Source organism: Hemiscyllium ocellatum, chromosome 7, assembly GCF_020745735.1.
Source record: "Hemiscyllium ocellatum isolate sHemOce1 chromosome 7, sHemOce1.pat.X.cur, whole genome shotgun sequence".
Classification (NCBI taxonomy): domain Eukaryota; kingdom Metazoa; phylum Chordata; class Chondrichthyes; order Orectolobiformes; family Hemiscylliidae; genus Hemiscyllium; species Hemiscyllium ocellatum.
This window is the reverse complement of record NC_083407.1, coordinates 61,553,002-61,570,119: the sequence shown is the minus strand read 5'-3', so window position 1 is coordinate 61,570,119 and position 17,118 is coordinate 61,553,002. Positions and strand designations below refer to the sequence as shown.

Here is a 17,118-nt window from a genome sequence, read left to right as displayed (position 1 = left end):
CGTGAGCAGGAAGTACAGCCACACGTTATCACCTTATTTACACCGATCCATTGACACTAAGAACAGATGTCCTCAATTCCTCTGAACAAGCCCTTTTTCACATTCTCTGCAGCAAATGTGTCACATTTATAGCTACATGTTTTCTCATCTCAGTATTCAGTTATCACTACAATTTAGTATTCCAAATGTGAAATGTTCTCTCCTAAGTCTCCTTTCAATTTAAAATGCCCTTTATATCTTGCTTATCATTTATTCTTATGAAATTGATTACTTTCTGAATCTGATCATCATAACATTTTTCTAATGCATACAATCCATGTGACAGATTTGTACATAAGAGTTTTATTCCATTCTGAATTCGGATATTTTTCATGTTCGTTCCACAGGAATTCATGAAGAAATAGTTACATGGAAATTAATTTACAAACTCTTCAGAAATATAAGTTAACAGTTGAAATAATTTTGAATCACTTTATTTTTGGCAAGTCAGAAAGTAAGTTAGATTCTATTCTGGAAGAAAACTTATTGGCTGAATATTTTAAAATCTTCAGTACTTCAAAATACCCTCAGAGTTTCGCTGAGCCTCAGGATCTAGCCCTCTCAAAAAATCATCTCCTGATTATTGCTCAATCCTGTAATTCGCTTGTCAGTGCTCACAAATTCCGGGAATGTCCTCCAAGAGCAGCTTCATCCCATCGTATTTATGTCGCTCCACAATTTTGAGAAGTACCAAATAAACTTTGGCTCCCCCAATTCCCCATCCGCATACTGCCCTGCAGTATAGACATTGTTGATGAAGCAGGCTAGCTCTTGACCATTGTGTTTAATGGCTAGTGAAGTGAGCATTCTATTGGTGTATGTGTGAGAGGATACTTAAGCTCTGCATAGAGCATCATATCTGCTTGATACCAGAGCAATTGAGGATGAAAATGACACCCCTGAAATACTGCAAGGCAAAACTACCAAATTACCATGTTTGCAATCTAAGAGTTTATAGCACAAGGTGTCTGTAAACCTGTTCTGTTTCTTATTTGCCCTTAACTCTTTACAATCAATATTATTGACTTAAGTAATGAGAACAAGTGTGTTGTAGCCAGATTTGCTGATAATATAATCATTAATAAGAAACTATATTGTGAGGACATCAGAGTCTGCAAAGGGATATGGGAGGGGGTAGGTGAGTTAGGCAAAACCTTGGCAAATGGAATATAGTATAGGAAACCTTGAGGTTGTGACCAGTAAAATAGAAAAATCAAATATTATGTCAATGTGTAGTACAATACAGCATAGGAACAGGCCCTTCCATCCAGCAAGCCTGCACCAATTTCTAATTCTTACTTGGACCGGCCACTTCTTGCCCATACATTGTTTCTATCCCTCAGTTTGTCTCCCATTCATGTGTCTATCAAGGTACGCCTTAAATATTCCTAACGTGCCTGCTTCCACCACCGCCACTGGCAATATGTTCCAGGCACCCACCACTCTCTGTTAAACATTTTCCCTGCGCTTCTCTCCTAAACTTACCCCCTCTCACCTTGAACCTGTGCGCTCTTGTAGTTAACTTTTCCTGGGAAAAGGCCTCTGACAATCCACCCTATCGATGCTCTCATAATTTTGTAGACTTTATCAGATCACCCCTCAGCTTCCACCTTTCCAGTTAAAACAATCCAAATTTATCCAACCTCTCCTCATAACTAAAACCCACAGACCAGGCAACATCTTGGTAAATCTTCTCTGCACCCTCGCCAAAATATCCATGTCCTTCTGGTAGTGTGGTGAACAGAACTGCATGCAACATTCCAAACATGGGCTGACAAGTTTTATACAGTAGTAATATAACTTGCCAACTTTTATATTTGATGTCCCGACTGGTGAAGGTAAGCGTGCTGTATGCCACCTTGACCACCTTATTCACCTGCGTTGCCACTTTTAGGGATCTGTCGACCTGAATGCCCAGATCCCTCTGCATGTCAGTGCTCCTGAAGGGTTCTGCCATGTATTGTACAATTTGCACCTAAATTTAATCTTCCAAAATGCGTCACCTCCAGCATTTGTCCGGATTAAACTACACCTGCCATTTCTGTGTCTAAATCTGCAATCTATCTATATCCTTTGACAAACCTCCTCACTGTCTATAACTTTGCCAAATTTAGTCTGCAAATTTACTAATCTGATCACTTGCATTTTCCTCCAGATCATTTATATATATTACAAACAACAAAGGTCCCTGCGCAACACCACTAGTTCCTGAACTCCATTCCGAAAAGCAGCCTTCAACCGCCACTCTGTTTTCTGCAACCAAGCCAGTTTTGTATCCATCTAGCCACTTCGTCCGGATCCCATGAGACTCTTTCTTTTATACCATTCTGCTATGAAATACCTAATCAAATGCCTTATTAAAGTCTACCACCCTTCCCTCATCATTGTCACCTCCTCAAAAAAGTCAATTGAGTTGGTGAGACATGACCTTCTCCATTCAAACCCACGCTGTCTATCACTAACCTGTCCATTTGTTTCCAAATGTGAGTAAATCTTGTCATGCATTCAACAGCTTGCCGACCACTGACATTAGGCTCACCGGCCTATAATTACATGGATTATCTCTGTTTCCCTTCTTAAACAAATGAACAATATTTGTCATTCTCCAGTCCCTACAACCTCATCTGACGTCAAAGAGAATGCAAAGATATCTGTTAAGACCCCAGCTATTTTCTCCCTTGCCTCCCACAATATTCTGGAATCGATCCCATCTGCCCCTGAGGACTTGTCTACCTTAATAAATTTTAAGACACTCTTCACTTCCTCCTTCATTATGTTGTCCTGCCCAACAGTATTCTCATACACTTCCCCAACCTCAACATCTCTCGTGTCCCTCTCTTTGGCGAATACCAATGTGAAGCACTCATTAAGAATCTTGCCCATTTCCTGTGGCTCCACATATAATCTCCCTTCCTTCATCCTTGAATTGTCCTACTCTTTCCATAGCTACCCTCTTGTTCCTAATATATGTATAAAACTCCTTGGCCTTCTTCTTAACCCTGCTGGCTAAGGACATTTCATAGCCCTTTTAAGCCCTCCTAACTCCCCAATTGAAATCCTTCCTACTTTCTCTATATTCTTCAATATTCTTTAAGGACTTGGACTGTTTTCAGTTGCCTAGACCTGAGGTCTGCTTCCTTTTCTTTTTGATTAAAATGATAATTTCTCCTGTCATCCAATGTTCCCAAATCCTGTCATTTCTGTTCTTCATTTTCACAGGAATATGCCTGTCCTGCACTCTAATCAACTGGCCTTTGAAAGACTCCAGCATGTCAGATATCGATTTACGCTCAAACAGCCTCGCCCAATCCACATTCTCCAATTCTTGCCTAATTCGGTTGTAGTTGACCTTCCCCCGATTTAATACCTTCTTCTGAGGTCCATTCTTGTCCTTATCAATAAGTATCTAAAAACCTAGGGAATTATGGTCAGTATTCTCAAAACGCACCTCCACTGAAACTTTGATGACCTGGCCCGGCTCATTTCCCAATACCAGGTCCAGAATAGTCCCCTCCCTCATTGGATTATCCACATACTATTTCAGAAAAGCTCTCCTGGACATACCTAACAAACTGCTCCCCATCCAACCCCCATCACAAAGGGAATCCCAGTCAATATGGAGAAATAAAAATATACCGACCACAACAACCCTGCTATTTTCCAGAATTTGACTACATATTTTCCTCCATCTCCCACTGACAGCTGGGAGATCTGTAGTGCACTCCCAGCATTGTGATTGCACCCTTTCTGTTCTTGAGCTCCACCCATAATGCTTCACTGCGAGATCCCTCCAGGGTGTCCTCCCTAACCATTAATGCAACTCTCCCACTTCTTTTGATTCTTCCTCTGCCTTGTCTAAAACATCAATATCTCAGAACATTAAGCTGCCAATCCTGTTCCTCTTTCATTCATGTCTCTGTGATAGCAACAACATCATAATTATGTGCATTAATCCAGGCTTTAAGTTCATCTGTTATACTTCTTGCATTGAAGCAAATACAGCCAAGCCTCCATTTCTGCTGAGTTTAGCAACCTCTCCCTGATTGCTCTTCCTATTAGATATATTTGCCCTTGTCTCCAGCTCTTCTCCAGTCTCTACACTTAACAAACTGCTTCCCTGGTTTGCAACCCCCTGCCACACTAATTTAAACTCTCCCAAGTAGCACCAGCAAATCTTCCTGATAGGATATTTATTCAACTTGTCTTTCTTGTACAGGTTCCACCTTCCCTGGAAGACATCCCAATGATCTGCATATCTGAAGGGCTCCCCCTACACCAGCTCCTTAGCCCTGAGGCTGTTCCTAGCCTTAATAGCACATACCATGGGCGTTATCCTGAGATTACTACCCAAGAGGTCCTGTTTTTTAGTCTACTACTTAACTCCCTGAATTGTCATCGCAGGACCTTGTCACTCTGCCTACCGATCTCATTTGTGCCAATATGGACAATGACTTTTATTTGTTGACCCTTCTGTTTCATGATCTCCTGTACCCATCCATGACTGTGGCACCATCCTGGAGTCTCTCTTGTGGCCACAGAAGCACCTATCTGTCCCCCTGACTTTCGAATCTCCAACTGCAATTGCTTTACTACGCTTTGTCCCTTCTGTCTGTACAGCAGGGCCAGCCGAGGTGACACTGCTTTGGCTGCTGTTGCTGATGTCACCTGCTGGGCCAACCCCCTCATCATTATTCAAAACAGAATACTTGTTTGACCAAGGGGTTCAGCTGCAATGGACTCTTGCACTGACTGCCTACCCCTGCTAGCAATCACTAATCTCCAAATACAGCGCATTTATATTCTGCTATTTCCGCCACCTAAATTCAGACCCCACCATCAAAGATACATTTCCATCCCCACCCCTATCAGTGTTCTGCAGAGACCATTCCCTCCGCAAATCAATTGTTAGGTCCATGCCTCCACCACCCAACCTCCACTCCCGGCACCTTCCCTTGCAGCTGCAAGAACTCTAAATCCTGCACATACACCTCCCTCCTCACCTCTGTCTAAGGCCCCAAAGGATCCTTCCATATCCAGCAGAGATTTTCCTGCGCATCCAAACGCCTCATCCACTGTGTCTGTTTCTCTCGATGTGGTCTCCTATACATTGGGGAGACAGGTTGCCAACTCGCGGAATGTTTCAGGGAACATCTCTGGGACACATGCACTAAATGACAACACCACCCTGTGACCGGCAACTTCAACTCTCCCTCCCACTCCGACAAGGAAATGCAAGTCCTGGGCTGCCTCTACCGCCAAATCCAAGCTACTTGACCCCTGGAGGAAGAACTTATCTACCGCCTTGGCATCACTGTCAATTTCACAAGTTTCCTCATTTCCCCTCCTCCCACCTCATCTCAGATCCAACCCTCTAACTGACACTGCCTTCTACCTATCTATCTTCTTTCCCACCTCTCCACTCTACCACATCACCCCTACCTACATTTACCTACCTTGCCCTCCCCTCCCTGTACCACCCTCCTATTTGTCTCTTAGCTCCCCCATTCCTGATGAAGGGCTTAAGCCTGAAACGTTGACTCTCCTGCTCCTCGGATGCTACCTGACATGCTGTGATTTTCCAGCACCATACTTTTCAGCTTTGATCTCCAGCATCTGCAGTCCTCACGTTTTCCTTCTAGTGGTCACCCATGTATCTTCCTGTACACATTTCTTTAAATTCTGCCTATGACACACTCCACCATATGTGTGCTCCTTACTATCTCCAACTGCAGCTCCTGCTGATCCACTCGTTTGGTGAGCAGCTGAAGCTGGGTACACTTCCTGCAGATGTAATTATCTCGGATGCTCTGAGCATCCATGATTGACACATCTTGCAGGCAGAATACAAAGCCCCACCAACTGACATGACCCTCTGTTGGCTGTTAGATTACAAGTTAAATTTTAATTAGTTGCCTAAACATTACAGTTATTACTTTCTAACAAATAGCCCCCCCCCGAACTTACTACTTAACTGACTTCCCTATGCTAACCAGAAAATGGACCAAGTGTACTAATTTAGAAAGACTGAGAGATACTTACTGCAGTGAGACTACACCTGTAGCATCAAGGGAATGAAAGAGTTAACACAAACTAGCACCTGACCAGCACTGACCAATCAGAAAATGGAATTAATCTGCAGAATACATGAATTACAACAAGTTAGCATGCAGGTACAGCAAGTAATTAGGAAGGCAGATATAATGTCGGACTTCATTGCAGGAAATTGGATTATAAAAGTCTTGCTGCAATTGTACAAGGCATTGGTGAGGCAGCACCTAGAACATTGCATGTAGTTTTTGGTCTCCTTATTTGAGGAATATTCTTGAATTGGAGACAGTTCAAAGAATATTCACAAGGTGATTCCTGAATTGAAGGTTAAGTTTAAAAAGATTTGAGATTAGGGAAGTTTTTAATGTTAGCTTCTAAAATCAAGAGTGTAGCCAACTGGGCAGGCAGATATATGATTCATATACATGAGCTCTTGACTACCCTAAGTATCTAATTTAAGTTGAATATATTTCTCATTTTTGTTATTATCCTAATATTAATTGTGTAGCATAAATAGATTTTTAAGAACCATGAATGAAAATTATGTATCCCAATCAGTGCAGATTGTACCTTTCACACAGATGAGAACTATCTATTCATCTGATTAATCAACATAATTCTATCTCATGGTTCTTCATGTTATGGCCTTCAGTCTATTTGATTTTTTAAATACAGTTGACACATTGTTTAATATACACTTAAAACATTGATCTTGGAGAAAAAGTGACCTTAGAATAGAACAATCAATTATACAAATAGGTACAAATTTATCTGTGTCTAATGTCATTGTTATAAGTTTCTAAAACACTGGTGTATTTACTGTACTACCATATCTTAGTCTATGCAGAACAATGTTCAGTATGAAACCCTCTGCATGGATTGTTCCATTTAGTCTGTGATTTGTAATTACTACTGAATGATTCTTATCCCTTATTGCTTTGTCACTTTTTAAGACTTTTAAAACAGTAGAATACGAGGATGAACTAGAACTGTTGACTGTTTTGGCAGTACCTCCAACAGACACCGAAGAAAAAATTCATCTTGATTTTTATGACAACCAATCTGGTATCTTAATTAAGAGTGTTCCTTTAAGAGAACCATGGAATGTTGTAAGTATGACCAAAAAACTGTCATTTAGTTTAATGTAATATTTGCTTCAGCACCAGAGACTTTGACATGTTCATACCTTTGGTTCTCCAGAGATTGAGTTGCCAGGCCCAGTCATGTCACCATGATAGACAGACCAAACACTTCTTCATGGAAGCAGGATAAAAGAGAATAAAGGTGATCAGGAGCTAGTCTGATCCACTTCTAAATGCCTTTTGTCACTTACCAGAGCTCCATTAATGGAGGCCTGGGAATAGCTTTGTCAGCTTGCCCTCTTTAATTGTGAATAGAGGATTCTTTGGGAAAATGCAGAAAGGGAAATGAGAAGAAGAAACCTTCTTGTGCTTACTTTGAAATTGAGTGGGAAAGGTGACATCTCTTTAGTATTAGATATCAATTAATATGGGACATCTTAATTTATACAGCTACTTAATTCCACTTGAAGAACTTCTGTAATTTTTATACCAAAACTTAGTTATTCTTATGGTTCTTTGGAAGGACAGAATTTGAGTATTGCCAAAAAAAAAATTGTCGGAGCTTTTTGTCTTGACCTCTTTGAGAGTCATAGAGTTGTACTGCATGGAATCAGACCCTTCAGTCAAAATCATCCATGTTGACTGGATATCCTAAATAAATCTAGTTGCAGTTGCCAGCATTTGGCCCATATCCCTATAATTATTTTCCTACTCATGTACCATCAGATGCCTTTAAATATTGTAATTGTACCAGCCTCCACCACTTCCTCTGACAGTTCGTTCCATACATGTACCACCGTCTGTCCAAGAGAAAGGCTGTATTAGTGAGTACAGTGGGTTCTTTCTTGATTATATGTTTTTGGAGATAAGTCTCTTGATTAAACTTAAAATATAAGCCATAGCTCTTAATTTAACCTGGTGCAGTGTTTTGTAGAGGAATAAGACGGTGTTATTTTCTGGATCTGTAGATTGTGAAGGAGCAAAAATGACCTTTGCAGTGAGATGTACTTGTTGTCAGATGTGGGAGTTTAAAGAGAGTTTAAGGGTTACTGCAGATTATATCTACCATAAATGCTGTTGGATGCTAATCTTATCAGATCGAGTGGATCGGTTGGAGAGACTGATAGAAACGATGAGGAATTTGCAACAGCAACAGTATATGATGGATGGCAGTTATAGGAAGGGAGGAATGTCTCAGATTCAGTCACATAGATGGATTAACTCCAGGAAGGATAAGAGAGGTCGGCACCGAGAGCAGGAGCCTTTTGTGGATATATCCATTTCAAACAGGTATGCTGTTTTGAAAAATGTAGGGGGTGATGGATTCTCAGGGGAACATAGCATGAACAGCCAAGTTTCTGGTATTGAGACTGGCTCTAAAGCAATGAAGGGTACGTCTGGTTCCAAGAGATCAATTGTGTTAGGGGATTCTGTAGTCCAAGGTACAGACAGACATTTCTGTGGTCAGCAGAGAAAAAGCAGAATGGTGTGTTGTTTCCCTAGTGCCAGGATCAAGGATGTCTCAGAGAAAGTGCAGAATGTTCTCCCGGGGGAGAGGGGCCAGCAAGAGGTCATTATCCACATTGGAACCAATGACATTGGGAGGGAAAAGGTTGAGATTTGAAGGGAGATTACAGAGAATTAGGCAGAAATTTAAAAAGGAGGTCCTCAAGGGTAGTAATAATCTGGATTACTCCCAGTGCTACAAGCTAGTGAGGGCAGGAATAGGAGGATAGAGCAGATGAATGCATGGCTGAGGAGCTGGTGTATGGGAGAAGGATTCACATTTTAGGATCACTGGAATCTCTCTCGGGGCAAAAGTGACCTGTACAAGAAGGATAGTTTGCACCTAAATTGGAAGGGGACTAATACACTGGCAGGGAAATTTGCTAGAACTGCTTGGGATGATTTAAACTAGTAAGATGGGAAGTTGGGACCCAGGGAGATAATGAGGAAAGAGATCAATCTGAGACTGGTACAGTTGAGAACAGAAGTGAATCAAATAGTCAGGGCAGGCAGGGACAAGGTAGGACAATGCAAGGGGCCTAACAGGGAAGGCAGATGAACTCAGGGCATGGTTAGGAACATGGGATTGGGATATCATACGAATTATAGAAACATGGCTCAGGGATGGGCAGTACTGGCAACTTAATGTTCCAGGATACAAATGCTACAGGAAGGATAGAAAAGGAGGCAAGAGAGGAGGGGGAGTGGCATTTTTGATAAGGGATAACATTACAGCTGTGCTGAGGGATGATATTCCCGGAAATACATCCAGGAAAGTGATTTGGTGGAACTGAGAAATAAAGGAATGATCGCCTTATTGGGATTGTATTGTAGACCCCCTAATAGTCAGAGCGAAATTGAGAAACAAACTTATAAGGAGATCTCAGCTATCTGTAAGAATAATAGGGTGGTTATGGTCAGGGATTTTAACTTGCCAAACATCGATTGGGACAGCCATAGTGTTAAAGGTTTAGATGGAGAGCAATTTCTTAACTGTGTACAAGGCAATTTTCTGATTCAGTTTGTGGATGTCCCTACTAGAGAAGGTGCAAAACTTGAGCAACTCTTGGGAAATAAGGCAGGGCAGGTGACTGAGGTGGCAGTGGGGGAGCACTTTGGGGCCAGCAACCATAATTCTATTCGTTTTAAAATTGTGATGGAAAAGGATAGACCAGATTTAAAAGTTGAAGTTCAAAATTGGAGAAAGGCCAATTTTGACGGTATTAGGCAAGAACCTTCGAAAGCTAATTGGAGGCAGATGTTCGCAGGTGAAGGGACAGCTGGAAAATGGGAAGCCTTCAGAAATGAGACAACAAGAATACAGAGAAAGTATTTTTCTGTCAGGGTGAAAGGGAAGACTGGCAGGTATAAAGAATGCTGGATGACTAAAGAAATTGAGGGTCTGGTTAAGAAAAAGAAGGAAGCATATGTAAGGTACAGACAGAATAGATCGAGTGAATCCTTAGAAGAATATAAAGGAAATAGGAGTATACTTAAGAGGGAAATCAGGAGAGCAAAAAGGGGACATGAGATAGCTTTGGCAAATAGAATTAAGGAGAATACAAAGGGTTTTTACAAATATATTAAGGACAAAAGGGTAACTAGGGAGAGAATAGGGCCCCTCAGAGATCAGCAAGGTGGCCTTTGTGTGGAGCCACAGAAAATGGGGGAGATACTAAATGAATATTTTGCATCAGTATTTACTGTGGAAAAGGATATGGAAGATATAGACTGCAGGGAAATAAATGGTGACATCTTACAAAATGTCCCCATTACAGAGGAAGAAGTGCTGGATGTCTTGAAACGGTTAAAGGTGGATAAATCCCCAGGACCTGATCAGGTGTACCCGAGAACTCTGTGGGAAGCTAGTGAAGTGATTGCTGGGCCTCTTGCTGAGATATTTGTATCATCAATAAGTCACAGGTGAGATGCTGGAAGACTGGAGGTTGGCAAACGTGCCACTGTTTAAGAAGGGTAGTAAAGACAAGCCAGGGAACTATAGATCAGTAAGCCTGACCTCAGTGGTGGGCAAGTTGTTGGAGGGAATCCTAAGGGACAGGATGTACATGTATTTGGAAAGGCAAGGACTGATTAGGGATAGTCAACATGACTTTGTGCATGGGAAATCGTGTCTCACAAACTTGTGTTTTTGAAGAAGTAACAAAGAAGATTGATGAGGGCAGAGTAGTAGATGTGATCTATATGGACTTCAGTAAGGCGTTTGACAAGGTTCCCCATGGGAGACTGATTAGCAAGGTTAGATCTCATGGAATAAAAGGAGAACTAGCCATTTAGATACAGAACTGGCTCAAAGGTAGAAGACAGAGGGTGGTGGTGGAGGGTTGTTTTTCAGACTGGAGGCCTGTGACCAGTGGAGTGCCACAAGGATCAGTGCTGGGTCTTCTACTTTTTGTCATTTACACAAATGATTTGGATGCGCGCATAAGAGGTACAGTTAGTAAGTTTGCAGATGACACCAAAATTGGAGGTGTAGTGGACAGCGAAGAGGGTCACCTCAGATTACAACAGGATCTTGACTAGGTGGGCCAATGGGCTGAGAAGGAGTTTAATTCATATAAATGCGAAGTGCTGCATTTTGGGAAAGCAAATCTTAGCAGGTCTTATACACGTAATGGTAAGGTCCTTGGGAGTGTTACTGAACAGAGAGACTCTGGAGTGCAGGCTCATAGCTCCTTGAAAGTTGAGTCACAGGTAGATGGGATAGTGAAGAAGGCGTTTGGTATGCCTTCCTTTATTGGTCAGAGTATTGAGTACAGGACGTGGGAGGTCATGTTGCGGCTGTACAGGACATTGGTTAGGCCACTGTTGGAATATTGCTTGCATTTCTGGTCTCCTTCGTATCGGAAAGATGTTGTGAAACTTGAAAGGGTTCAGAAAAAATTTACAAGGATGTTGCCAGGGTTGGAGGATTTGAGCTATAGGGAGAGTCTGAACAGGCTGGGGCTGTTTTCCCTGGAGCGTTGGAGGCTGAGGGGTGGCCTTATAGAGGTTTACAAAATTATGAGAGACATGGATAGGTTAAATAGGCAAAGTCTTTTCCCTGGGATTGGGGAGTCCAGAACTAGGTTTAGGGTGAGAGGGAAAAGATATAAAAGAGACCTAAAGGGCAACTTTTTCATGCAGAGGGTGGTACGAGTATGGAATGAGCTGCCAGAGGATGTGGTGGAGGCTAGTACAAATGCAACATTTAAGAGGCATTTGGATGGATATATGAATAAAAGAAGGGTTTGGAGGGATATGGGCCGGGTGCTGGCAGGTGGGACTAGATTGGGTTGGGATATCTGGTCGGTATGGTCAGGTTGGACTGAAGGGTTTGTTTCCATGCTGTACATCTCTGACTCTGCTTGAAATAGTTGCCCCATAGGTCTCTTCTAAATCTTTCCCCTCTGACCTTAACTCATTGGAATATTTTGCAAGAATAAAGATTCAAGGAGCAAACAATACTTAAATAGCATGGGAGGAAAGCACTGGTTGGCAAGTGGATTTTGACTAATAGAAGCTTTTCAGTGGAGAATGTACCATTAATGGTGATTGACAGTTCACAGCTAAGCTTTGTTAAATTTTAAAGCAGGCAGATTCACTCTGATTGATCAGGTTATTGCCCTGAGAAATGAACCAGGAAATGGCTGACACTTATTTTGTCGAACTGGAATAGGTGTGGTGTGTACTTATTATTTCTATCTTCGAAGAGTAGGATCCTGATATTAAAAAATGTAGCTTCTAGTTGGCACAAGTGTGCCACACTGGCCCAACAGACAATCAAAATTACTTGTCAGTGTAATTTATGGCATGTTGAGAATTATCCAGCAAATGTTGCTCAATTGCAGAAGCATGTCAAGTGTTTGGAATGTTTGAAATTTTGCAAGCATGGTCTGGTTGAGTATGGTCATTACCTTGCTGTTGTGAACAGCTAAAGGGCGCTGCTGTTCTATATAACAGCTAATGGTGCCTGGTTGAAATGAATTTTGCCAAGGGCCTTCACGCCATGCCCATAAGCATTCTTGAAGCAGAGCTTTGGATGTCCTGCTGGTCATCTGGCTTTGTCTACCTCAGCATTTAGATGGTTCTTGGGCATGCAACTGTCTTGCAGCCTGTGAATGTGCTTGAACCTACAAGATCTACTCTTTGATGACTACTAAGGAACTTCTAAGCTCTGACTTTACGAGGGCTGCCACATTTGTTACTTTGTCCTTTTCAGGATTTACTCAATGTACCGTAATATAATCAATTGGTAATTTCCAATTGTACAGTGATAAGATGCTACAATACAGAAATGGGCCATTTGACAAGACAGGACCACACTGGCATTTTGCTTCACATTAATCTAATCCTTTCCATTCCCTTTTTTATTGTTTATTTCAAGCAACTATGTAAAATTCCTAAGGAATGTTAGACATATTTCATAATGGTTTGTCACTGAGAACTTCATACTTTAATTACCCACTGAAGAAGAATTGTCTAAATTCCATTAAATTTTCAAAATTACCTCAAATTTGTACCTACTTACTGACAATGAGAGCAAGGTTTACTTGATAACCTTCATAATGTTGATAGTCTCTCAACCTTATACCCTATTAATCTTTTCAGTAATGACAAAAGTCTAAAATACTGTGGTCAGAATCATGGAATTCACAGAATGGAAATGGTCTTTTCCAACACTAGCCATTTTTATTTTAAAGTTCTTCCTTCCCTTGATCTTCTGCAGATCCTGATTCCTTGCATTGCGTGTGGTTTCATAGAAATATGAGATTATTATGTGGGATTTGGGATAGCTGTGATAGTTTCAGTTGAGGCAAAAGCAGCAGAGCTCTCACTGACCTCGCTCTGTAAGATTAGAATGAGAATATTGCTTAACATTCGTATGACTGATCTTTATCCAGAAATGCATATGTGTTTATCAAATGAGAACCAGATTGGGTTCAGCTGCAGTAACCTCTGCAATTGAATACACAGTACAATTGGCAAACATTATTTGTGTGTAATCTGTTCAATTGCAGAGATTCCCGCAGCTGAACCCAATCTTGTCCTTACCTGGTAAACACGTACGCATTTCTGGATAATGATCAGCCATAGGAATGTTCAGCAATATTCTCATTCCAGGTCTGAAAGGTGAGGCCAAGAGGAAATCTACTATATTTGCCTCACCTGAAGCTGTCATAGCTGTGCCAGCACAGAATGGGGATTATACCTGCAACTTTTCCAGTTTGGTTTTACAATGTGAGTGAAAAAAAACATGGAAAAATACCTGTGGTTTCTCTTACCCAGTTTTGCAATTTTGTTTTCTTAAATTTGCAGACCTATAGCCATCAACTGTTCTTCGACAGAGACACAATTATACATATAGAACTGCTGCCACCTCGAACATTTTGCTGTCATGTTTACAAAATGGATCAACATATGGGTGAAGATGGAGATTAAAATAATGAATGATGCATCCAAGTTTGCTAATCTGTTACTTAGAATGAAGAGCCATTTGATCTGGCCTTTTATTTTTCACTGTAATTGCAAAGTCTAAGATGATTAAACTGTGGGGATACTGAATCATAAAATGGCCAACAAGTAACTTCAGATGTCAATAAAATCTCTTCAGGCAAAATAGCATTTTGTAAAAACAAAAATATTTTGTGCTCGCAGGGTTATATAACTGAGAGCTGTGAGGCACCAGTCACTTGTGACAGATGGTTGGAAATGTGTCATAAGATTGTAACGCTTGCAACATTTGGATGAGATTCTAAACCAGAATATCCAAACTTGAATGTTTTATACAAACATTGGAACACTAAGAAAGTGACACAGCTTTGGTTGATCCCATGAATCTTTGCAACATTTGTAAAGCTTATCAAAGGGAGATTGCACTTCCTATTATCTTTGAGCTGTTTTTTCACATAGCATTGCGTTATGCTGGTTCTTGAAGCAGGATTTCAGTTGTAAAAGAGAGCATTCAACAGGAATGTAGTGCAGATTTACAGAGAACATTTCAGCACTGGTTGTACTGTACAAACACTACATATAGCCTGACAATTTTTAGGACTTTGTACATAATAAATGTGTTCTTATAAAAACTAAGCTAGTAATTTTCCAATTTGAGAGGTTTCTCACTTCATTTAAATAAAGCATGTGATCTGATAGAAGGCAATAGATTATAATTAAGTAGCTATTGGACAGGCCTCAGTAAGTCTTGTATATTTCTATGAAGTTGTTACACATTGATAAGACCAACTTTCAACTCATCTTAAAAATTATTGTTTAATTAAAAGTTTTAGTGATCAGAGGCATCTCTCTCCACAACACTGTCGGCAAAGTCTTTGCTTGGGCCATTTTGACTCGCCTGCTGAAACTGACAGAACGTGTATACCCAGAGTCACTGTGCGGCTTCTGAACTAAATGGTCAACAGTAGTCATGATCCTCTCCTATCACCAACTGCAGGAGGCGTGCAGAGAACAGAAAATGCCCCTGTGTGTCACTTTCAACGGCCTCATCAAGGCACTCAACCTGGTCTGCAGAAACAGCCTTTTCAAGGTCCTGAAAATCAGCTGTCCACCAAAACTGTTGAACGTGATAGAATCCTTCCACAGTAACATGAAGGGGATAGTGTAGTTCAACGGCTGCTCTTCCTAGCCCTTTGACATCCGAAGCGGCATTAAACAAGGCTGCATCCTTGCTATGCTCCTGAAACATGACTTTGGCACTGCATCGGAGGGGATTTACTTGTGCACTAGATCAGACAGCAGGGTCTTCAACCTGGCCTGCCTCAGAGCAAAGACAAAAGTAAATCTGGCACTCATCAGGGACATGCTGTTTGCCGATGATGCTGCAACTGCAGCACACACCCAGCAGGATCTCCAGTTACTGATTAGACTGCCTCTCTCACACTTGCAAGGATGTCAGGCCGACTATCAGTCTGAAGAAGACGAGCGTCCTGGGACAGGGCACAGAGGCACCACCGGTCATCATCATCAACGGCTACGAACTCAATGTCGTCCATCAGTTTATGTACCTTGGCTCTATCATCACTGACAAACTCTCCTTGGACACAGAGATCGACAAGAGGATTGGGAAAGCAGCCTCAACTCTTGCTCGCCTCGCCTCCAAAATCTTTCAATCAATTAAAATTTTTAAAAAAAACTAATACTAATGCTATCTCTGGACCATCCTGTAACATTGTACAAGACTGGATTATTTTCAAAGTTCAGACCCATTTCTTTATTCTTTAGCAAGCCACTTTGGGAGGATTTGTAACCATAAATATTTTAGAATATTGCTTTAGAGCAGGAGAGGTGCTGAAAAAATATTTACCAAATACTTAACCGGAAAGAGAAAGCACGGAAGAAGAAACAAAATAAAAGCCTTTTCCAGATCTGTTATCCTGCTGCCTTCATAGACAGTGCTATTGCATTTCCTGAAGTTTGTTATACACCAGTTAATTATAATTTGATTACATTTTATCTTCATTTCTTTTCCACTGGCACTACAAAACGATGTAATCTTGATCTCCCCTCCTCTCCATCATTGTCACATCCCTCTTAATTTCTACCACTACTACAATCGCATCTATTTCATAGTGATTTAAACTCCATTCTCCTTTCTTAATAATAACAATAATAATACAAGAGAATATAGTTTGTTCTGATTGTGAAAGGAGATTTTTTTCATGACCACCTGGCATCTCAAAGTGTGTTACAGAATTTTGAAGAGGTGTCTTCACTGTAATGTGGGAAACTTTGCAGTTGATTTGCACAGGACACTCCCACAATGTGATGATAGCTAGTTTAGCTATTTTTGTGATGTTGAGACATAAATAGACACCAGACATAACTGTACAACTATTTATTCAAAATAGTGCCTTGGGATGTTTTACATCCATATGAGCAGGTAGGTGGGGTCCTGGTTTACTGTCTCATCACAACAATGTGACAACTGACGATGCAACACTCCCTTCGACTGTTGATGAGTTGGATGAAGTAATTCTCTTCCATATTCTAATCTCCAGTTTATAGTTGGTATTCCAAGTAAGTTTAAGATATGAAGGGGCAGATTAACACCAGAATGTCCATCTTTGACATGGAACGTTATGGATACTTCATGATCTCACGTGTGCAGAGTACCAATGGCTACAAAACTTAGGCTTCAGATTTGGAGCTTGACCAGAGGCTAGAGTCACATGCGTCTGTGAGGCAGAGCTATATGGACAGCACAATTAGGGAAATGGCCACACTATAGGATAGGGAATGGATGGCCACTAGGCAAGTAATGCAGGAGTCCTCTGAAATCATTTTGCCCACTAATCAGTTTCCCGTTTTAGGTACTAGTGAGGACAATGGTTCCTCAAAGGAATGCAGCAAAAGGCAAGTCCATGCCACTGGGGGTGACTTAGCACTATAGCCAAGAAGGAGGAAGAGTACAAGAAACAGTAGTGATAGG

General features: G+C 41.1%; 1 protein-coding gene across 3 annotated transcripts in view; it reads left to right on the top strand.

Moving 5' to 3' along the window:
* dcaf17 (ddb1 and cul4 associated factor 17) overlaps positions 1 to 14,763 on the top strand; it is a 51,014-nt gene extending 36,251 nt beyond the window's left edge. For 2 of the 3 annotated variants that reach the window (XM_060827258.1, XM_060827259.1), the window contains 2 exons: positions 7,041 to 7,196; positions 13,992 to 14,763. In XM_060827258.1, the coding sequence (XP_060683241.1) occupies positions 7,041 to 7,196; positions 13,992 to 14,114 (279 nt within the window). In that variant the 3' untranslated portion in view covers positions 14,115 to 14,763. The remainder of the gene's footprint in view (positions 1 to 7,040; positions 7,197 to 13,991) is intronic. The other variant, XM_060827260.1, reaches the window with a different exon arrangement.
* Positions 14,764 to 17,118: the final 2,355 nt, after the last annotated feature.